General features: G+C 57.9%; 1 protein-coding gene across 4 annotated transcripts; it reads right to left on the bottom strand.

The window, feature by feature from the left end:
- Window positions 1-460: 460 nt before the first annotated feature.
- Window positions 461-22,965, bottom strand: TFCP2 (transcription factor CP2). 4 transcript variants are annotated; one of them, XM_064498680.1, is made up of 16 exons: window positions 22,780-22,965; window positions 21,989-22,050; window positions 13,852-14,003; window positions 13,186-13,262; window positions 12,930-13,035; window positions 12,603-12,709; window positions 11,670-11,822; window positions 8,733-8,843; window positions 7,832-7,920; window positions 7,229-7,307; window positions 6,571-6,664; window positions 5,853-5,943; window positions 4,706-4,815; window positions 3,306-3,448; window positions 2,612-2,663; window positions 461-2,498 (listed from the first exon to the last, which is right to left on the bottom strand). In XM_064498680.1, exons 2-16 carry the CDS (start codon window positions 21,991-21,993, stop codon window positions 2,461-2,463), a joined length of 1,407 nt encoding a protein of 468 aa, XP_064354750.1. In that variant the 5' UTR covers window positions 21,994-22,050; window positions 22,780-22,965; the 3' UTR covers window positions 461-2,460. The 4 variants fall into 4 exon arrangements, with proteins under 4 accessions (XP_064354750.1, XP_064354751.1, XP_064354749.1 ...); XM_064498681.1 differs by having other exon boundaries at window positions 22,836-22,939; XM_064498679.1 differs by lacking the exon at window positions 22,780-22,965 and having other exon boundaries at window positions 21,989-22,301.
- Window positions 22,966-23,446: the final 481 nt, after the last annotated feature.

The raw sequence follows: 23,446 nt of genomic DNA, 5'->3' as shown, positions 1-23,446 counted from the left end.
CCGAGGCAGCACCGATCCCGCACCCTCCCTCCGCACCGAAACGCCGCGCGGGAGCCCCGGGGTTTCCACCCTCCGGCTTCCCCGCTCGAGCCCCGTCACTCACCTGGGTCCGGCAGGGACGGAGCCCCTTGGGACACGCTCATCTCCAGCGGGGTTCAGCGAGCAGCCGCCGCGCTTCCCCGCTGGATTAGGGATTAGCTGAGTAATTAACTAATAAGCAGGTCAAGTTATTCGTATAGGAAAGCTGTTCAGGCAAAGCCCGATTTGATTAAAGAGCCTCTTCGTCCGCCCGCTCCGACCCCCTTCTTCCCGGCGAGGAGCCGGGCTGGAGGAAGGACCGGCCATCGCCGCCTCGGCCAGCTGGGAGCGATCCCCGTCCTCCCGCGCCGCCGCGGAGAGACGAAGCGCTCGGCCGGTGTTTTCCCGTGCGCTGAATTGAAAGAATCCGTGCACACCCAGAAACATCGATAGAAAAAGTTTACCAAGTCCAGGTCGCTATGGTACATGTCTGATTACACTGCTGGCATACTAACAGGAAAAACGGAACAGAACCCGGATTAAAGTACACATCTTCCCAAGCACTGGGCGTGCTAAAATACATACAAACAGTGAGCTGCCACCAGCACCCCGCGCTCGCCGCACCGCTCCCGGGAGAAGCGAGCAAAATCCGGTTTTACATGGCTTTTCCTGGCATCGCTGCCCTGAGCCGATTTACGGCTCCCGTGGGGATCGGCAGCAGTTCGAGGAGCGCTTGCATCTCTGCTCCCGGCTTGGAATAACCCACCGGTGGCTTCAAAACGAAACCCAGCCGTGCTGGCACCGGAGCGGATTCAGATATCTGGGCCGGCACATGGCTGGGAGGCGGTTTGGGGGCGAGGGGGAGCAGACGCCGTTCGGAAGAGCTGTATCTGGAGAGCTGCCGGCCCACGGGCCCCTCGCACGCAGGCAGGATAACACACCGGGGCTGCAACGCTCGGCCGGCGCGGGACGGGAAGGTCTGGCCTTCCCACCCCCACCAGCTCCCATTCGTTTTGGGTATTTTGATTTGCATCTCCAAGGAAAAGAGATTTTTTTTTAGGAGACGGATGAGGATGTCGGGAACGGATTATTTTATGGCTTATAAATAAAGAAGAGCAGCCAGTATTTTAGCAGCAGGGATGTGACTGTCAGATTGTCGCATACACCGGTGCCTCCGCTCACCCCGTGGGACCTTCCCTGGCCTGAACCAGGACCGATGTCTTCTGCCCTGTGCTGGGTCTCGCTGCAGCCTCATTTCAAATAAGACGCCTGATTTATAGTGTATTTTTTTCCCTACTTATTTTGCTCAAAACTTTCTCGGGTAATGCTAAGTCCCACTTGGTTAAGAAGCAGGTGTTATCCAGGGCATCCTGATCTCGACCGCGATCTTACAGACAGGCAAGTACCATCCAGTACCCGCTCGGCTGCTGTCCTGGCCACCTGCACATAGGCACTTTTGTCACCAAGTCCAGCAGTTTTGAATAAACCCCTCTGACTTGCCTCATTCCTCCTTAGCGCAGGCAGGGCTTGGCCAGCACTGGTCAGCTCTGGAGACTGGGCAGGGGACGCAGGGGCAGAAAACAAGTCAGCATGCAGCTACCGCTCAAATTTTCATGAGGGACACCTACGTCTTCCTTCCTTCCCCTTGAGACTCTTAAAACATGCAGAAAAAAACCCCACAGACCAAACTAGTTAGCTATTTCTTTATCCAGTTTCACTTGGCTTCACTCCACGTTTTGCTCCGACTGTGTACATCCGTACAAACTACATCTGTATATAAATTCCTGACAACCTTGGTACGCGCAAGGGAAGGATGGCGGCACAACCACACCCATGCACAAAGCCAACACCGCTTCCAGGGCGGGCGGAGAGGAGAAAACGAAGTCACCACCTTTGTCTGACAGATGCATTGTAATATTAAAGGAAAGCTTAAAAAAATAATTAAAAAAGTCCCCCCCACCCCCAGCCCTAGCCTACCACTCCATCAGCGCAGTACGCAGCACATTTGAGACCTGCTCAGCTCAGCATGTGCCAGAGAGAAAGTGTTTGTTGGGGCAGTTTAATCGACGTTCACTCGCGAGTCTGAGCGTCGTGGGAGCCGATGCCTCTCGGAAAAGCAGAGCACGTTTGCCACGGAAAAGCCCTCACGCAGGTCTTACGTCCCAGTGGCAAATTTCTACCGATAGCTACGTGAGAGTGCAACCTGGTAACTCCGGCCTCACAGCTCCAGCGGTTAAGCAGCACGTTACCATCAGTGGCAGCTTGCATGCCGTAGGAGCAAGGAGGCCGCCCGCGAGAAAGTCCAGCAGAGTAACCGACAGGTCAGGGTCTTTCGAGAAGCTGCCCAGCAATTTCCAGATCTCTGCTCGTGTCCTTGTGCTGTAAGCGAAGGGTCTTTGTGCGTGACGAGGGGACCGCGCACACTCCTCATCCCGTCCCCTCCTATTTTAGGATGATGTGGTAGCTATCATTGGTTTCAGCTGCAAAGGAAGCAGAGCTCATGAAACACCCACAACAGGAAAGGAATCTGCTGGATTCTTCTTCCCCGAGAAGTACGGAGGGGAAATAAGGCAGAATGCATGCATTTACGCACCTTTCATGGTGTCCAGAACAAAACATGATTCATCTTGGAAGTTCTGTATCATCTGAAAGAAGCCATGAAAACCAGCTTAGTCGAGAAATGTATTTAAACACAGCGCAAGTGCTTCACAGCCCTAAGTGAAGGCTTTGCTTCCTCTGTGCACAGATTTAGAGTATCGAAAGGGCTAGAAGGTTCAGGCAGGAGAGCTCAGTGCTCTGGGAGGTAGGAAATGCATCAGCCATAAATATTTATTCCTTCCTCCATCTCTGCAGAACTGAGCCAGCCAAGAGGCAAACGAGCAGATTCCAGGATGCTACTCGGAGCAAAGTCTCCCAGCAATCTGTTTCTATATCAAAGCTAGGAGAAGTCTAAGCATGGAAAGAGGGTGCGCACCCAGCCCGGACTAACTCAAGGAGAGCCACTCACACACTCTAAACTTCACAGGTCTCAGCGTGATGTCCCTGCTAGCAGAGCAGCATTCCCAAATCCTGACATCCCTGGCTCTGCGGGCTTCAAGGATCGTCTCCGACCCTTCGGAAACTGGAGGCGACTTGAGCACGGCCCTTCCCGAAGGCCTGCTCAGGGACCTGCTCCGCTGGGCAACCTCCGCAGCAGAGCTCAGAGAACAGGCAGACATGAATCAGCTGAAACGACCCAGCTCGCGAGGTAGCAAGGAAGTTCCTGGGTAGCACCTAGCAGCTGTTACCTCGTCGCTGATCAGCACGTGTATCCCTGTTGGACCCTGTTTGTAAATCTGGCTGATCTGTTGAGAAGAGATACTGAAGAGCTGGGCTAATTTCTCCGTCAGTTCCACAGCTGTCAGCTCCTCCAGATAAATAGCGTGGTACACTACAAGAAGACAGGAACTATTACAGCTAGACGCCAGTACGACTTCCACGTCTACACCACGGATGCAGAGACATGGAAGCTGGCCCCACACACGCTAACCCAGGGACAGGATCGCGCGAAGGAGCACCACAAACAGGCAGCTTTGCTCCTGCATGACACAGCTCGTGCCCAGAAGCATCACAGCCGCAGTGGGAAAGGGCTGTGCAGACTATCGAGCCTTAATTTTCAGGGGGTTAAACACCTGCTGGGCTGTGTCCGTCTCACGTGGCTATCCTCTTTCCAAGCCCCAGCTGCTAAGTCTATATGCAATTATAGCTCAAGGGTCTCTGCCCTCTGCTCTCACTGCATGGCTGCCACATATCCTGAGCTATATAAGCAACAACTCAGCAGCAACTTGGTTGTTGCCACTGTCCTGCAACGCTCGCTCGGTTTTTACGCAGTCCTTGCCCCCAAAACCTTCCATTTTGACTTAGCATCAGTCGAGCAGGACTTTGCACCATTCCTGGCAGTTTCCAATCACAGTAGGATGGAAAAGCCGTTCTGGCACCTCCCCAGAGCCCCCCCCGTTCTCCCACTCCTGCAAGGCAGTTCCTGCAGGGAAGCGAGAGGAATCTGAATTGGAACAGGGCAAGGAAAGGACGAGCCGCTTGCTCTCACGCTCGCCGCTCCAATCATGGAGGTGGATAAACTGGCGCCTGGCTGCTCCACAAATGTAGGTCACTCATTGTTGTCTGGGCAAGGCTGGATTCTCACCGGAGCTATCATTTGTTGGTTTAGCGCAGGCAGAATGCCAGCAGTGAGATTCTGCAGCCACCCATTCGGTTGGCAAGGAGAAAAATCAGCTGGGTAGGATGGGGGCAAGTGAAAAGGGCTCACCACAACCTTACACCCCCCTTCCGAAGGACAGGGTGCACGGCGGAGCCACAGCCCTTTTGCTTGCCTACAGAGCCTGCGTTAGCTCGCACGTGAACTTGCTGCCTCCTCGCAGAGAGGAGAAAAGAGTGACAGCAGCCAACACAAGGCGTAGCAGCTTGAAAGCAAAAGCCACAAGCCTTCCTTAAGTTGCTATGCAGATTAACCATATTCCAGTAAAATAAGCAGCCTGAGAGAGGGGGCCCTTTGCTAGGTGATGCTTGCTGAAAGCTCGCGGACGCTCCTGCACTTCTATTTGCTGAACCCTGCTGCTGGTTCCTCCTCCTCGCCCCACCTGCAGCGACCCAAGCACGAGCACCCACAGCAACACTGCGAAGCCCTTACCAAAGAAAGTACTGCTGGCTGTGTCCCCGTCCTCATGTTTCTGCTGCTGGAGGTCCCGCAGCTGCTGGGACTCCTGACACACGTAGATGGTCAGTCTGGGCCGCACCATCCTACGGGCAGAGCAGCGAGTGAACGCCTCGAATGTGCTCGAGGACTCACCTAGCTCCCCTGACACCCAGCCAACACTCTTCTCTCTCCAATATCCTCAGGAGCTAAAGAGCAGGTCAATGGACTCCTCCACCTTCAAGCAAAACCGAAAGAGGCATCGTGGCCGTCCCCACCGGTGGTGCAGAGGTGCGAGGTGTGTGTGCGCGAGGAGGGGATGAAGCCGGCATGGGGACGTGGCCAACTGGCTACCGAGCAGCTTGCTCATCTGCCCCGCTCCAGGGACAGAGCGGCTGCGGTGCAGACCGAGGCCTGCCGGCAGCACGCACGCTGCTCGTCACTCAAAGGAGAGTCTCGTTCTGCAGCGCAAAAGCGGCCGGTGTCCCCTGCCCTCTGCGTCCTTCTCCCCAGCACGGAGCTGCAACGTTTCAGCACTATCTCAAGAGCCATCAGAGACGGTACATTAACTGCCGGGAATGCTTTACACGCGCAGCTCCTGCTGCCCCGTATCAGAAACCTGTGCCGATACCTCCCCCGAGCCTCCCTCCAGGATACGGCCCGCCACGCGCTCCGGGCCTCTTCGTCCGGCTGCAACAGTTGCTTCTGAAATGCCCCAACTCGGGCAGAAGGTCGGAGTTAAACACCAGGCCTAGTGTTTTCAGCGAAAGGTGTAAAGGAATATTCCTTTTACAGGAAGCCTATTCCACTGAGACAGGTCTAGAGACATTTCAGAGGGCAGAGTACAACACAGGGAGGGGCTCCTGTCTCATGTCTGGACTCTGTGATGTCTAGTGAGGTACACACTGACCAAATCTGTCCCCCCTCTCCCCCAAAGGGCAAGAGCATTTCTAATACTTCTCCCTCACCTGCATTTTCTCCCCCAGGTTGTCTCTGGAGTGACTATCCTGCTGGCTAAGTTGTCAAACTTGACTGAAACAGGTTCAGAAAGATTAAAAAAACCCTCTCTGTTCTCTCTAATAGCAAGTCCCAAGCAAGCAGCCTAAAATAAATGCAGTCGTCTACTTTACAGCATACAACATACCGTCCTTTCAATGCATTGAAGAGCCTGATGCCATCTGCAGGGCCACAGATCTGGATAACATCTTCTCTGGTCAGCTTCAGTAAATCTGCACCTAGAAGTTTAAAATCAAGAGGAGAAGTCACACAGCTGAGCCCAGATTATCTAGGGGGAAGCCTGGACGCCACAGCCATGCCAGCACTCCCTCCTCCCACTCGCAGAGCTCATACCATGCCCAAACTATTTCTGCTTTCTGCTAATAACCCCCCTCCCTTCCCGCAGAAGGACGTTTGCAAGTTTTTCCAGACTGGTTTTGCAAGAATGTGTTTTGGTACGACTGCGCGTCCTGCATTATCAGTGCTTTTCTTTTTACAGCTTGCTACCCAGCGCCTCTGTGACCCTGGATAGTGGAGACAGTATCACTAGGGAAGGAGAGGAAAATAAATACGAAGCATTTCTTTGTACACAGCATTATCCCCCGGCGTGCGCCAGATCAGCGTTTCTCAGACTGTTTTAAGAATTGGGGGCACTGTAAAGTCTTGGAAGAGAAACCGTCGCAGTCCCCACTATTTTGTCAGTTGGAAGCAAGGTGAGAAACGAACACAGCTTTCAGGTAGCCAAGTTTTATTATGTTGCAAAAGAATGATATTCTAAAACATTCATATTTGCAGCAGTAACGTGAAGACGGCCTCCCGAGCAACTGGAGGGAAGGGGCAGACAGGGAGGGGCTGTCGAAACCTACCTGAGAAGTTTGTGAAAAGCCGTGAGAAAGTGGAGAAGCGGTTTCGGTGCAGCCACTGCTGGGCCTCCTGCGGCGTGCTTGTCGGCAAGAGGTTCTGCAACGCGGGGAGAGAAGGGTCACAAGCCCCAGAGGTGATGCGAAAACACATTTCCATGCAGGCACAATCACAGGTCAACTGAATCGGTGTTTATAATTATAGTCTTAAATCTTAATCTTAAGATTAAATCTGGACCCAAGCGTGCTGGGGTCACACACAGAATAAAGGCTGTGTCCTGGATAGTTTTGATTTAACAGATTTCAGAGGTGCAGAGAAAGCGGAGAGCAGCAAAGGGGAAAGCACCAGTGAAGATCAATGCCATCAGCAAAGGCGGGCTGTACTGCAGGTTTTTCACCTTGTCACGTCTTTTTCCAACCAGGAGTCAATGAAAGCTGTTACTCCCCAAAGACGGTAACGAGAACAGCCTCTGGCCTGTTCTACGCCAGCTCAGGCCTCTGTAGATCAATTCCTGACCTTGCCACATCCCGCCCCTCTGACCAGCACCCAGCCAGCCCAGATGCAGACACCCCTTCTCCCCCCGCCCCAGCAAACGCAGCCGCCAATAAACCCGCCACCGCTCGGTCACAAAATCCCTTTCTCTGGTCTTTGCGCCATCCTTACCACAAGCATAACCTCTGAAGTGTGACTTACATCTGCGATCGGAGGGGGAGGCTCGGGTTGATGGTTTGGGGAGCCATTTCTAGATTGGGGACAAGAGCCAGACAGAGCAGAACGCGGGGTTAGCACCGCTCTGCTCCCGCCAGCCCGGGGTCCCGGCAGGCAGCACGGCACCCCCCCCCCCAGCCCCTTTTTTGTGCCTCAAAGACCAGCGCATGGAGACACACGGGCGTTGCTGGCTGCAGCTACGCGACTGTGGCAATACCACCATGGCTGTGGCGAAACACTCTGCAAGAACGAATGGCTTTTACGAGAGTATCAACGCGATGGGGAAAGGCAGAGGGAAGCAGGCTGGAAAGCGAAAGCAGGGGAAGCGCTGATCAAACGCACACACGCTTCCCACGCGAGAGCCGAGCTGGGCGGCAGCCGGGGAAGGCAACGGCGCTCATCCCCGAGGGCCTTTGCTTCTCACTGATGCTGCTCCCACTCCCTCGCGCCAGGCACTTCTTTTGCTGCTGCTCGCCGCCAGCTCGGACATATCGGTCTCTCGTGCAAGCCAGAAATCGATAGCCAGGCAGGCAGCCTCCTCCCGCTCTCCAGACTTACCCTTCGCCAATGGAAAAACTGCTGTGGGAGCTGTTGAAGCCGGGGGATGGCGCGTTATTGACATACGTTATCTCTGGCCAGGGAGAGCACTGGAAAGGAAAATGCAGAAGAGTCACAGCATTGTTTTGAACAAGCCCCATATCTGCTCTGCCCCGCGCAGGTTAATGGCTGTTTGTTGACTGACAACCTACCACGAAACAGAACCACAGAATAAAGCAGGGGGTTAGAAGAAGTCAAGCCAATTCACTGCAGACGGTCACAAACCTCAGACTAAACAAGTCGGCAGCTCAAAAGTCACAAAATTCAAATATGGGGAGATCTGGGATCCAAGTCATCCCTCCGGCGCGGTGCTGACACAGGCAACAGGCAGCAGCCAGAACACCCTGACGGAGCGAGCGAGCCGCAGCTCGAGGCTGAGCCCGGCCCGGACAAGCACCCCGGCACCCGCACGGGGTGGGACAAGGGCTCCCTCCCCCAGGCTCCGGGGGTGTTTAGCACCGACACCTCAGATCATGTCCTGATAGACTGAAACTTCCCACCAAAAGGAAGAACACAACTGGGGTTTTCCTGCTGACTCAATCTAGGTGGCCAGCGGCCACACACGCAAAACAAAGCCTGCAGGTAGGGGTAAAATCTTTTATTAGATCATCTGTCACAGTGCGGGGAAAACCCAGCAAGTTTCCAGGCACACGAGCCCTTCTTCACGTCTGCGAGAAATGCCTCCTCTGCCTGCAAGACTTATCCTGCTTTTGTCTCTCAGCTGTAACAACTTAGCCAAACGTTTCGCAGCATTTCAGTTCACAACACAACACCCAGTCTCCTGCCTCCTGCGACCAAAGCAAGCCAGGTTTTGTTAAAGCAACGGCCCAGTTGCCTCTTGCTGCATGAGAGAGCAGCCTACCTCGGTGAGTATCGTAGTTTCGTAGGAAGGCTGGTATTTCTCCTTCTCGTGAGGCGTTCGCTTCTCCATCTTCTCTCTGTCCGTCTTCTGCTTCCTATCAGCTCCTTTGGGCTGGAAGGGAGATACTGCTGTCAGAGCACCAGTGTGGGGCAACGTGGAAGGGAGCCAGCAGAAAGTCAGACTGACAGTAAATGCAAAGACCAGACATGATGACTTCTCTTTCGACTCACCCACTCGTTGCTTTACAGAGGAGAAAGGAAGAGAGCTGGGATGAGCCGCCCAAAGAATCAACTACAGGGAGAGCATCAGTCCTGTAACAGCCCTTCCCGTATTACTGTGAATATCCCCATCTACCCAGAGCCCTAAAAACGGCCCTCGATTCCAGAGCACCCGAACAAGGAGGTGAAATGTTTTATGGAGGAAGCTTCTCCCAGGCTGAGACCGAGCCCTAGCGCACGGTGGCACTACGGGGACAGAGACCCGCTTCTGGCGCTGCGGAGGTGAGAGGAGCACACGTCTGAGCCGGGTTACGTTTACTGCAGCGTTATCAGCTTTAAGAGGTGCCATTTCAGTGGCACACACTGCACCACAACACAAGAGACCTGTGCCACAATCTCGAAAAACAAGGGATTTCTGCACCCTAGTTTCTCCTAGGCAGGATTAGCACGATTTCGCTTGCTGCCTTTATCGAATGCTCAAAGCCTTGGGGGAAGGAGCAAGTAAGAGAGAGGCATTGCAACCACTGGTGCTCCCCTTAAAACTTTCGGCTGTGAACGGACTCTGCTTTGGCTCCTCAGCTTCGATTTAGATGGAAGGAGTTTGGCCTTTGCAGGCCGGAGCTCTCTGCCAACGCACGGGTGCCACGCGAGCGCATCGGCACATCCACGGCCCCAGCAGAGGAGCGGCAGGGCTGCAGATGCGCACGCCCGGGGACCACCACGGCCTTCCCATTCCTTCCCGCTCCAAATCAGGCATTTCCCAATTCGTTTCCTTACAATTAAACAACAAACAGAGCCATGTTTCCCTGCTCCTCCTGCAACCCCCTCCTCCTTTCCCTTTTTAAATCTGCACGATCTGGTTATCACAACGTAACCGCCAGAAATGACGAGGACGAGCCGCACCCTAACTTCAGCGATCGAAGGCAGCCTGGGGCAGGCGAGCCCGGACGCGCCCTTCCTCCGGACGGCCAGACCGAGCCCCAAGCCACGCGGGAAGGTGCTGCTCAGCCACTTCCAGCCAGGAAAATCTAATGGTTGCTATCATCTCCCCAGTTTCCGTGGTCAACGCTGTTGCCTCTGGAGGGAAGGATCGGTGCTCCAGACCCCGGAGAGCACAGACACGCACCCAGTCTGGAGAAGCAGAGGGGAGAAAGGAAAGCCCAGGGCAGGAGCCCAAATACAACGCGACACCGTGGAGAGAGAGGCCTAGGGAAGCACCAACACCCCGTGTCAAGCCCCAGCCGCAGCCACAACACCGGGAGAGCGGCCGCCTCTCGCGAGCGGGAGATGAGGCCGATACCAGCAGTCGGGAGCCCCGGCAAGGGCTCTGGCGGGCGGCTGCCGCCGCGTTCAGACTTCCTGCGATCCGCCGCAGCGCTGGAAAGCGGCCGGTAGGACCGGCGGCAGGTAGAGCTCCGTTCTAGAGCGGAAGCTTTTCAAACTCAGTCGTAACCAGGGAGGGTAAACGTAACCGACGGCTTCGGCCCCGGGCACGAGCGCAGACCCCGGCCGGGCGATCCTGGGCCGGGAGTCCGCGTCCTGCAGGTGCGGCTTGGCTTGGGGGGATTCCAGCTACAGCTGGGGGCTCTCCCGTGTCGAGGGTGTTGGGGGGAAACAAAAAAACCAAGCAAATTACAAAAAATAAATGTCTCCCAAACACATCCCCCGGCACAAAAGCCGAAGCTCAGCACAAGTGCAGAGGCAGGTGCTCTACAAACCCGCCGCTCCTCCGGGCGCTCGCTCGTAGCCAGCCTCGTCCCCTACCTCGGCCCTCTGCAGCCATGCGCTTAGGCTATTCACATCCAGACACCGGCCAGCACTCAAACAGGCCCTCACAAATCACACTCCTGCCTCGGAAATCTTATAATCCAAGTAGGCAAAACAGGAGGGGGGAAGCCAACACCAGCGGGGCACGCTGCCCAATTTCCCACAGCAACTTCACGGCAAAACTGCAGAGCAGCACGGCTCCCGGCCAGGCGGCAGAGCCAGCCGCGTGCCAAGGGCCCCCGAAGGGAGGACTACGGCCAAGAGTTTGCACGGTGTTACGGGGAGGACGGGGAAATGGAACCTCTCCAAGACAACGTTAATGCACCAGACAGCGTGGGCACCGCGTGACTCCCCGCACAGCCGCTCCGGGCCGCCCTCCGGCGCGACACCCGGGCTTCGCGGCACCCACCGCGCCGCTGTCGGCCCCCCGCAGCCAGGCACGTCGTCTCGCCGGCGCGCTGCTCCAACGCTTCCGCAGCCAGCTCGGGGCTCGGGTTCGCTGCTAACAGCTCGCACAGAGACCGGCTGCCTGGGCCACCGGAGCGCCTGGCCGCGGATGGACTGCCAGAGTCACAGCCACAACAGGAGTTGGCAATGATAAAAGGAGGAGTTTGGTCAGACACCAAGATCTCTTTGAGGATCTCCAAGCTGACTGGACTCAAGGCTAAGCCTGGGAGCTTTCGAAGGGGCAACGTAACCCGCTTTCTCCCTGGCACGTTGTTCCTGGCTTATTGGTTTTGCTAGCCACAACGGACACATGGGAACCAGACTGCCAGGGAGAGGGAGCAGTGCAAGAGGAGAAGGCCAGAGTCCCGTCTGCCTGGAAGCCAGGCCGTGGTCCTGCGCCCACGCCGCTCGCCGAGGCTGCGGAGGGACTCGGGACCGACTCCCGGTTCGTTTCCTACGGGGAAGGACACAGATGGATCTGCGCGTGCGCAGCAGGTTGGGGTACCTTGAAGACCTTGATCTGGCAGCTGGCAGAATGCAGGTGCTCCGTGTACTCCCCATTTTCGTTCTCCTTGAAGGTGTCTATCTGGACCCGGAAGGGCACCCCCTTCTCTCCCCCATGCTTCCGCATGGTGAACTCGGTGCTGATGCAGTGAACCTGAGAGGAGCCAAGGCATCCCGCTGTTAACACGGCTGCCACGTTTGAACACCCGTTCGCTGGTCGCACACAGACACCCCGGTCCCCTCGTGCCAGGACAGCGCTGGCCTAAAGGGCAGCCCGGCGAACAGGGCAAAACAGAGGGCTGGGATGGGAACACACCGAGCAACACCAGCATTAAGGAGTTAAGGGAAGATCGCAGCAGAGGTGGAGCCACATTCTTCCAACAAGTTTTGCAACCTCTTAATGTTATGTTACAAGCGACCCCCGGATCAGCAGGGCAGAGAGTTCAGCTGCATGAACCTCCACCTTCCGCAGCCAGTTTATTCTAGGTGCAAGGGCCAGATTTCCAGGGGTATTTTTGGCAGCTGGTAAGATTTGCTAAAGCATCTAAGCAAGACGGAGACCTAAATCACCAGAACCAGTGAGAGGTGGGTATTAGCAGGAACTTCAAAAGCAGCCAGACAGCACCTAGACCTCTTTCTTAAGGGAATAAAACCCTTTGGAAAAAGCTGGCCCAAGTCTTTTCTCAAACACACAAATAAAACAACTTAGAGGTAGCCAGCTGCACTTGTGCCTGGCTAATGCATGAACTGCCACTCTCTCGCATTGCTTGGGGCTGGGGTAGGGTATATTCCAGTTTACATCCTTCCAGCACTGCATCATCTGGCTGCTAATTCAGAGCTTTGAGTCAAAAAAGCACTTTTTCACCCTTGGAAAAACTGAATTTTTCTTTCCTAAACCCCTGCAAGAAGAGTTTCCCCACACCTCTTCTTTTACCTGGATAAACACCGAAGTCCTCTTTGAAGGATCCCATAGAAACTCCACTGTATTGAGCTGGGTTGGATTTGCTCTAGGATCAATGATCCCCACGGACATCGGGACATCTGTAGGAGAACAAGCTGCAGTTTGCGGCAGGAAGAGGCGAAGGCAGAGAGATTCACAGGGAATACACAGAAGCACCAACGAATCTCGCTTGCTCTCTCAAACCGCAGGACATGGACAGCACTTTGTCCTTTAAAGTCAAGACAGGGGAGCTTGGCGGGGGACACGTCAGGCGTCCACATTTCTTGCAGCCCTGGCCAAGACGCTGCCCCAGGTACTCACCTATATCCAGGATCCTGTCCCCAGGCCTGTTCCACCTCCAGCCCTCCAGCTGCTGATGCTCCGTGTACTGCAGCCGCCGGTCGTGAAACACCACCCGGAATATGCTCTAGAGGGAATGAACAGCCAGCGTCCGGAGCTGTCCCCGGGAAACCTGGCAGTCCTCAAGCTGCAAGCGCTTCCCTGACAGCATCAGGCACGATGACACCTTGCACGGGACTGTCCCCACTAGACACGCGCACCTGCGCTCCGTGCTTACCTTCACCAGTTTCCCATTTATCTCTGGCAACTCCCCGATTTTCCTGTTGTCCAACATCCGGATTTCGTACGATTGCCCTGAGGGAAAGAAGACAAAGGCTCCTTGCCGTTAGTGCTGGATGGATCTTCACTGCTGCCCCTCCTCGGGCATTTTGACATCTTTTGCTGTCACACTAGACACTTGATCTTGCCACATTTTAGTCAGGGGTCATGAGAGCACGGGCTATGGAAAATGGCCGCTGCCGTAACGCCCTTCTCCAGAAACAGATAACCCTTCTCCCTACACTGAGCTGTAGCAGTGCTTTCTATGAACCGTCCTTCCCAACCCAAGTCACACGCAGTCACACCAAGACCAGGACTCATTCGTCCCGTTCTCCAAAGCGCTGTGGATACATCGGGGCACAAAGTCAACCAACTGCCCGATCCATCTTGCGCTATGCAGATTTTTATTACATTAAATCCTAAAGGCGACTTGCGTCACCGCAGTAAGCCGAGGGCTGGCGGGAAGACGTGGGAGCTGGCAGCTAAACAGAAACAACCTGGGGTTTGATAGCGAGACGGTTTCTATTTGCAAGGGGCGATTTCCAAAGGTGGCATTTTATTGTTAAAACTTGGAGCGCTTCAAGGAAGGACACGTGAGCTGGGGAAGGCACCCGGCCTGGCTCACCTTGGTTGAGATAGGTGAGCGTTTCATCGTGGAGCTTCACTGCCGGGGAGGTGGCTGCGCACAGCACGTACTGGAAGGGCAGAATTTTGTTCTCGTTCTCAGGAGGCAAACTCGATTCTTCCTGCTTGAAGATGGGCAGGGCGAGGACGTCGCTGAAAACAGATTTGTCAGACATTCGTTTCAGCTCTGGCTACAGAGAGATGATGCATCTGACATTTAGTTCCTTCCCCTCCTAGGAAAAGCATTGCGCTTTTTTAATTAAAAAAGCGCATACCCTGACATCCCTCTGCAGCACTGCAAGGGAGCATTAAAGCGGATGGAGCAGGCTGCAGCTAAGGCGACGACCCCAACACCCATTCTCGCTAGAGCCCTTTTCAAGTTAGCCTCCCTATCCGAGACACACATTTCTTGCTTTAAACCTAAAAAAGGCAGTCAATTAGTGCTTCAGATGGAGACCCAGCTCCTCCAGCAGCGTTCCTCCTGTGCTGCTGGTGCATCCGGGCAGAGCTGCTGCAAAGAAGGCGGGATGATATCAGTGCCGCACCGAGAAACGCCGGGCAGAGCTTCAAGATGAGAGCGGTGGGACCCTGCCTGCGCGAAACGGAGGCCCTCGGCCAAATAAAACCCCTCCCCTTCGCAGAAACATCAGAGCCTCGCACGAGCGGACGAACCAGCCTCCCACTGCGCCCTGCCCGCATCCCGCCAAGGAATTTCAACCAGGACCTCGAGCCGAGCGGGAGGCAGAACTCGTTCACCCCTAAGGAGAGGCTCGGCAGGAATCTGAGCCCTGCTCTGCTCAAGGTCACCGGTTTTTTCCTCCTCCTCCTCCCGTGTGCTTGTAAAAGCCACCCGCCGCCCTGCAGACAGAGGCGTCACGCAAAGCGGAGGCCGAGGCCCTGGAGCACATCGCTCCCTCCCTCCGCAGCAGCGGAGGAAATCTGCAGCGAGACGCACGCAAACCCCTCAGCGGAGCAAATCCCGCGGGCTGATAAACGCAGGCTGCGCAGGAGCAGGAGGAAAGAGCCCTTCCAGCGCGAAGGCGGCAGCCGGCCTTGCAGAGAGTCCCCAACAGTTTCTCGCTAACAAGCCAAGAGCCCCTCGGGCCAGGTACCGCGCCAGAACCAGCCCCTAGTCCCGACCAAGGATCTGGGACTCGCACGGAGGAGAGGACCCGGCAGCTCCCAAAGCCGCTCGGAGGCAGAGTCCAGCAGCACCGGGACCGCCACGATTTCAGGCGACGCTTCACCTCGCACACGGCCCAGCCGACGCCGTGACAGCCGTGCTGCGGGTCCCTGCTCAGGCGACGGGATAAAGCAGAGCCGAGGAAGGAGATGGCTCCAGGCAGCTCTTCACCTTACGGCGCTGCCTTTTACCGAAAGCTGACACGACTCATGTCCAGCCCGTGTTTTAATGACACGAGGAACCGAGCCCCGGGGAGCAATCCCATGCCAACGGGATGGCCTGAAGTTATTGAGGCATCTGACAAGCTGTTAACCTGCAACGGCCAAGGCACCGTCCTGGCGATCATGTTATGTGAGATGAGTTGTAAGAGAGCTCCTTACTGCGCCCCAGCGCAGCGCGGAGATGCTCCAGCTCGGGCTCACCATCCTCCGGACGCTGCTACGCTGCTCCCGAACACGCGTTTATTAGAAATTAGAATCAGAAATTGCTTTGGAGACTGGCTTTCGGCAGTTGTTTTGAGCCATAACGATGTCCAAGAGCAATTACTCCCTAGCGTATAAAAGAGACCGTCTTCCCGCCCGTTCTCATCGACGGACCATGGGATAAAAGCGGAGACGGAGCGAGCGAGCTTCAGGAGCGCGCATGTGCCCTTGCCGGGCTCCGGATCGGCTGCAGAGGAACCACCGGGCCGTGCAGCAAGATCCCCCGGCTCCCTGGTTAAAACAGCGGTGTGGGAGCAAAGCTATTCTCACCGTAGAGCTACTCTCACTGTAGCACGAGTCCAGTTTAAGAGCAGTTTCAAAGCATTAAGCTCTGCTCAATGGCCAAGCTGCATCCCTTTTCTGTTACAGGCTCCAGGACTTTGGATGCTTAGAGGAGCGCAAGGAAGAAGGAGTTAAATCGGATCCTTAAAAGGTCACCAGCCCCCCCCGCCCCATTTAGTTGAACATTAAAAGTTTTCCCAAGGAAAAACTGGACTTATCTGGCCAAACACCAGCTTCCACCCTAACAGGGTTTTAACCCTTTGGTTTGAAGGGATCAAGTATCCACCCTTCTTCCAAAGATGCCCCAGCAACGTCCATCATTTCCACGCAAACCCGAGCGGAACGGCTCGGTGGCTCCTCGCAGCTCTTCCACCTCTCCCTGCACCGGACGGCCAAGTCTTGCCGTTTTGGTACTCCCTGACCCTCCCTCCCGCGCCGGCCCCGCGCAGGAGAGGGAATCCCAGGCGGCAGGGCCTGCTCCGGGATGGCGTTTCCCATGCTCATGGCCAGCACGTCACCCCGAGGCAGCAGTGTCCCCGAGAGCAGCGGTGCCGCCCCCGGCCCCGTGCCGCTGCACCATCCTCGCTCCCGCCAGCACTCGTTTCACCCAAGTAAACGCCACGCAACGATGCCCGTCAGCTCTGGAACCAACCTGAAGCACAAGCGCCTACCGGGGCATGACGAGCTCTGTATTAAACTCTCCTAATAAGACCGGGGAGAGCTGAACACAAGCAAAACACACGTCCCCATCGGCCCGTGCTGACCCGGGCTCGGGAACGCGCCCGGGAGAAGCGCTGCCGAAAGGTGCTTTGTATCGCCGGCAACATCAGCCAGCGAACAGAGCGGGGAAGAGAGATTCAGAGCCAGATATTCCTCTCCCACCTAAATCCCAACTTATTAGATGTTGCTTATAGCTGCTGGATGCCCCAGTCACAGCACCGACGATGCATCACGATGCAGAGGAAAATGAATGTATGGAATTAAGCAAGTTATGTGACCCAGAGGACGAACTTCGCTGCAGGAGCATCTCATCAGCAGGGGAACGGCTACTTCTTGCAGAAGGGTTTGTTGCTCACAACGCTGCTAAGCAGTTTGCCAAGACGGGACAAAACACGGATGTCACCTATCCCCACAACAAAGCACAGCGCGTGGTAGCACAGGGAAGGCAAGTGTCACCTCCCCGTACCAAACGCTAACTCGATGCATCCCGACAGGCTGTGAAACGCGTTTAGAGACCACGTGCTAGGTGAATTCTCACGGCAGTCTTGCACACACACAGCCTGGGTGAGAAACAGTCAACAGCCCGACAACCGCGTCCTGGCGCGGAGAAGCAGCGCGCCAAAGCCATCCAAACGCCGCCATCCCGGGGGCTCGGGCCACCCGCCCCCGGCGCGCGGGGAGCTCTCACGCGATGCTGGATCCGACTCACACAGTACGAGTTAGCAACGCAGCTTGCTGCAACATCCCAAGCCGCTTTTCGGAGCGCCAGAAGCTCAGCAGGTCTATTAACGCCACGTGGATATCTGCCAGCCGCGGCTGCAGAGCCATCGCTTCGAAACCCTCCTCGAAACCAGGGCTCTCCAGTTCTGCTTGCCAACACCCCCGGGAAACTGATACCTGAAACACATTTTAGCAGGAGCTGCAAAGGGAAAACGGAGGGTGGCTGCGCAGCTGCATTTCTAGAACAAACCAGAGTCAAACCCCAATTAGTCGGGAGTAACGATGGACCAAACGGTGCCGCACCACCAAGGACCAGCACTCTCGCTGCCCGGCGGCGGCGATTACGGACGGTACAACCGTGCGAGCGGGTCGGTTGTTAAAGCATCACCCCGATGTCCCTGTCCGCACGGAGCAATCCTTCACCGCAGAGGCCGGAGGGGGCCTGCGAGCCGCTTCCCGGCCCTTCGATCGCAACGGCCGCAGGTTTCGCTAAGAGCTCCTCGGCTGGGAACTGGGCTCGTTTAGACCCCATTATGTTTCTGTGCTATACGACCCAGGTAATAGGGTCAGTTTTTACATGTCGCAGGGCGCAATAAAAAGTTAAATATTTATAGGGACAGCATCACTGCAAAAGAGCAAGGGCTTAGAAAGCTCAGCAGGCCCTTAAAAGAGGGGGAAGAGGCCTGGACTCTTAAACAGCATCTTTTAAGTTTTGTTTGGGGAGAGTCAGGGAGCTGCAAGTCCTTCAGCGACCGAGGTGCCACGAGCAGCCCCCCAAACGCCCCGGGACCGGGCGCATCCCGGCAGAGCTGGCGCAGCCAAAGAAAACGGCCGGTGGGAGCGGATTTCGCTGCGGACAAACCTACGTGGTGCCGCCCACTGAAAAGGCACCTGAAGAAACTCCCGAAACTCCTGGGGACATATTACACCTCCCTTTAAAAGGAAAAAGAATTCACTGTGCAACGTAACAAGCTTTTGGGGAAAGGCGCTTCGCTTGAGCACTCCGTTTCTGGGGATGGGAAGAATTGCCTGGAAAAGAGGAAAGAAACAGTTACAGAAAAATGCTGCAAGAGGAAGGATAGAGCCAAGGCCCAATTAACGCTTCCAAAGCCACCTCTCATCTCGTAAACACCCAAGTTCCAGGAAACAACAATACCAAGAATTCAAGTTCATTAACAAATGCAGAGTTTAATCCTACAGCGCAAATTGTAAATGAGAAGCAGCTTCCAATCCTAGCAACGACCCTCATCTCGCTATCGCTAAGAGCCACCTACCAGTGTTCATTCCCAAGGTGGAAACGCGCCTCTTCCATAGGGACAATAAATGGCCACTGAGAAACCACAAGGGACAAGTAAATAAAAGCCACAGACACACTCGGAAACAAGACGTCTGTTGAAACCTGCCCCCCTTCCTGTGACTGACACACAGCGTTGCCGCGAGAGAGGAGGCAGAAAATGTCAGAAGTCAGGACACAAAGGTCAGCACACTTACCTAGAGGGGCGCGGGCTCTATTTACGGGCAGCTTAGGTCAACAAAAGCCTTGGGAAAAGCGCGTCGGGTTTCAGAGGGCCGCGCGGGTCCCGGGCCGAGGGCTGCTGCTGGCAGAGCGGGGTCTGCCGACGGCGAGGCGCTCTCGGAGCCCCCAACTGCAGACTGCCACCGACGTCCAGCTCCATCAGGTAACGCCGGCGGGGAGAAGCTTTGCAAGGGGCTGGCGCCCGGCTCTGGGAAAGCGCGGAGACGCACGGAGCCGGGAAACCTCCACCCCGCGCCTGCCGGTCGGGACTACGGCCCTGCTCCCGGCCACGCGCAGCCGGGGCGGCCGCGATCGCGCGCTCGCCGACCAAGGCCACTTGACCGAAATGTTTTTGCTACTTGCAAGCTACCAGCTGCGAATTAACTGAAAGTTTCCCTGTGCAATTAAAGCTTTGAATCGCAGCCGTGAGGTTTTAGCGCAAACAGAGGCAAGTCTGTGCATTAAAATGATCTGCGGCAATTTTTCTTGCCCCCTCGCACCTGCAAACGGTCGCTGTCCCGCGCTCTCCGCTTGCTCGATGCAGCCGCGCGGACTCGGCCTGGAACTGGGATTATCTCCTGTTTACGTATCCGCAGCGGGTCCAGCGCCGCAGGACCGCGGCCGAAGGACGGAGACCGTCACCACAGTTCTCTTAAGGTTAAGCCACCTGCACACGTCAAGCCTCAGGCCTGGGGACCTGGTCAGGCTCCTTCCCTCCCTCCCCGTCGAGGGCAACAAAAGAGGAATCGCTTCCGTGAAAAGCCGCCGATTGTATTTCAAGGTGTTACTACCGCCATAAAGAGTCCGGGGCTCCCTCAGCTAGCTGCCTGGAGGGATTCAAAGCACTCCAATAAAATGAGGTTGTGACAGATCCTAATAATAGTCAGAAGCAACTCTGAGAAAGCGCTGGCTCTCCTCGTCGCTGCAAGGAAGGAGAGGCCGGCGGCGGGCGATAAGAGTTGCTATTCAACACCACCTTTCCTTGGGGGGAAGCGAGAGGTGACGGAGCGACTCCGCGTTCACAGCGGACCCGGCTAGCGGCGAGACCAGGCTGCACGTCGACACCGTGCTGTCGCCAGCCGCTTCCCTCGGGGGAACTAGAAGTTACTTTCCCTCTCCATCCTTCTCCCTTGTCCGTTTTACAGTGAGCGATTACCCAGCGGGTCATTTTTAATTCTGACGTCTAATATTTCCAACTGCAAGGCTGTCGGAAAGCTCGAGTCTCGCATCAATTCAGCCTGGGAAAGCTTCTCTCTCGCGGAGAGGGAGGTCAGGGACGCGTTTGAAGATTTATCCGAATTCTTTCCGGCTGCCCCTCCAGGCTGGGGGGAGACCAGAGTAGCTCCCTCCATCTCCGCACCTCCAAGCCAGCCGTTCCCCAGCTCCTGCCCCATCTCCAACCCGCCACTGCCCTGCAGTTCTCAGCACTGCTGAACACGCTCATCCTCGGCCCCGTTCCCTCCTCGCAGCCTTCTGCAGCCAGCTCTAATCTCCCGCTCCTGGCCCCCCGACAGCGCGTTTATCCGGTCCCTCCTCCCAGACGCGACCTCAGCCCCGCGGCAGCCCACGCTCCAACCTCTCGCCCCCACTGCAGCCGCAGCTTCGGCCTCACCAGCGCTCCGGGCTGCAGCCACCTCATCGCGCTCCCTCCCGGCTACTTCAAACCAAGGTGCGTGAGCATGAAAACAAGCAGGACAGAAATAAGCCTGCGTGGGCAAGCTTTCCAGCTAATAAAGCTCTCGTTTCAAACTCGGGCAAGGCTACAAGCGGCTCCCCTGCCAGCCGGGCCGACTGCTCCAGCCCTTTGCTGGCTCCCCGGTGCCCGCCGGGCTCCCCGCACCGTGCGGCCCAAGCCTGCTCCGTGCCCCGCGCCATCTCCCAGCTCTGCGCCGGGCCTTTTCCGCCCACAGACCTCAAAACGCCTTCCAGGGCGCGTAGGCCCGTCCTGGCCAGCAGAGCCTGAAACCAGGCAGGAACCCTTCCCAGGATGGAGCCAATTAATAAAGGATGGTGGTGGTGGAGGGAACACGTGGCTGCTCATAAACCGACTTGGCAACTCACCACCTCATCTACAGCTTGTGCCTCCTCATTAGCGCTCAGAAACGAGGCACCGCGAGGTCTCCAACGGCAAGCATGACACACCATTTTGGCCTTGCTGCTGCACGGAGGCTCCGAGCTCAGGACAAGGCTGCTGCAGCAGCTCGGCCCCGAGCAGGACAGCCCGATGCAGGAGCCGGGATCGGGAGGGCAGAGCCACCAAGCAAGCTACGACAGTTCTCTGAAGCAAGGGCCACCCACTTTTGCAACGCGGTTCGAGTGCCCGGCGCTACGGGGTCCCGATCACGACCGCGCTCTGCTCGCTGCACTGGGCACTCGACCCCTCGCGAGTCCTGGTCCACTCGTGCGCTCCTGGCCCACCTCCGAGTCGAAGGAGGGAGCCCGCCGCGCTGGACGGACGTGTGCCGCTGTTCCTCCGGGAGGGCGGCAATTTAGGGCAAAGCAACGCTCCCGGGGCGGCTGCGGCGCAGCCAAAAACAAAGCACGCGGGAACAGTCCCTTCTAATCAGCAGCAGATGAGAGAGAAGCACAAGATTAACGCTGGACGACTTAGCTACAATTTGAGGACAGCGGGAGGCCAAACACCCTAAGAGCAGAGGACGGTCCACGCAGCCCCGTAACCTACTTTCAGGCGGCGCCAGAACCAGCTTCGGTTCTCCAACGACCCCCGTGTCCAACCACCGGAGCCACGCGGACCACCGCAGGGAGGAGGAAACGCAAAGAGCACATACAGCAGGACCCTTCCCCTCGACTTTAACGCACGCAGCGCTCAAAACTACCATCCACCGAGTTGTTAAAGCCCTGCCACGGCAACAGACTCCCGCCCTGTGCGACGGCAGCACTGTCCCCACCAACTCCGAGCAGTTCGAGCCCCTTGTTCCCCAGCAGTCCCGAGGCTGGGGCAACAGCAGAGCACCCCGCTCTCTCCAAAAGCCCCCAAACCTCACAGACACAGCGCGAAACCAGCCTTCCGCTGCCTCCGGGCAGGACCGAGTCACCGGCACCTGCAATAAGCCTGCAGGTGACTCAGTTGTTGTCTTCAGGTGGCCCCAACAGCTGCTGGGGGCAGCGGAGCCCCCCCCAGCCCCTCCGACTGCCCGCTCCCCCCCCCCCCCCGGCTCACCAGCGCCTCTCCCAAGCGGGGGGGATGGTTAAGTGTAGTGGGGGCACCGCCTACCTCATGCTGTAGGCCCCAGCGCCCAGCTCCTGGCCGATGCCCGACAGGCTGGCATCGAAATCCTGCACCAGGCCAGACTCGATCACCTCGTCCGCCAGCGGCAGCTTCAGCGCCCAGGCCATGGTCACCCAGCGGCGTGGGCCGGGGGGCCCGGGCGCGCGGGAGCGGGGCGCGGGGCGGAGCGGGGCCCCTCCGCGGCCGCCCCGCCGCGGCCCCCCTCGCCCCGCAGACACCACCGGCCCGGCCGGCGGCCCCGAGCCACCGTCTCTCCGGGACGGGGAAGGGGGCACGGCTCGGCGGGCGGCCCCGCCGCGGCAACCCCCAGCCCTGGGCCCCCTGACCCCCCCTTTTCTAGGGACCGTGGCGCCCCGCGCTGCTCCCCCCCTTCCCTAGGGGCACCGGGACCCCCAAGTCACCCCAACCGAGGGGCCGCACTAGCCCCAAGGACCCCCCAAACCCCACAGTCCGCCCCCCCCCCAGGGCCCCGGAGTCCTGTGGACACCCCCCAAGGGGCTGCACCCCCTGGGGACCCCCAAACCCCACAGCCACCCCCTGCCCGAGGCTCAGCCCCCCCCGCCCTACCGACACCCCCCAAGCGGCTGCACCCCCTGGGCCCCCCCAAGCCCCAGTCACCCCTTCCCGAGGGGCTTCGCCAGCCCCACAGACCCCCCCCCCAGGCCGGACCCCTCCCCAGGCCTCCCCCCTTTCCTCCGGCCTGCGCCCCCCGGCCACCCCCTCACCACGGGGCTGCGCCCCCCGGGCCTCCCCCCGCCGCGGGCCCGCGCCCGCACCAGCCCCAGCGCCCGCCGCGGGCCCGCCGAGCCCCGCGCCGGCCGCGCCGCCCCACCGAGGGCACCGGGCCGCGCCGCCCGCGGCCCCCGCAAGATGGAGGCGGCGGCGCCGCGGACCCCCCGCTCCAGCCCCAGCGGGGAGCCGGCCCCGCCCCTCCGCCGCGCCCAGCCAATGGGAGCCGCGCGCGGACTGGTGACGCGCGGCGCTCGGTAGCCAATGGGAGATCCAGCACCGGGCAGAGAGAGCGGGGATTGGTCGGCGGCGGCGGCAGGGGCGGGGCGGGAGGGCGGCGGGGGCGGGGTGCGAGCGGCGCGGCGTGGTGCGGTCGGGTCCCCCCGCCCCGGCGGGCCGCGGGCCCGTGCGGCGCCTCGCGAGGTCGTGGGTTCGAGTCCCGGCCCCGGCTCGTGCATGCACCGAGTTGTGGGGGGTCTCAGCTGGCACCCGGCAGCACCCAGGCCGGAAGGTCTGAGAGCCGCAGTGGGGGACACCCAGCGAGCCGGGAGGCCCTGGCAAGTCTCGACAAGAGACAGGGGTGGGCAGGGATGATAAGGCGATGCAGTCTATCAAGCTTCAGCACTGGCAGGCTCAGCAGCTCCGTGGGGAGGGTGAGGACTGCAGTCCCGCTTTTCACACCCACTTCCCCACTAACACCCTCCTGTCGGCCCC

This window comes from Dromaius novaehollandiae, chromosome 28 (genome assembly GCF_036370855.1).
Source record: "Dromaius novaehollandiae isolate bDroNov1 chromosome 28, bDroNov1.hap1, whole genome shotgun sequence".
NCBI classification, from domain to species: Eukaryota; Metazoa; Chordata; class Aves; order Casuariiformes; family Dromaiidae; genus Dromaius; species Dromaius novaehollandiae.
This window is presented reverse-complemented; position numbering and strand designations above follow the sequence as displayed.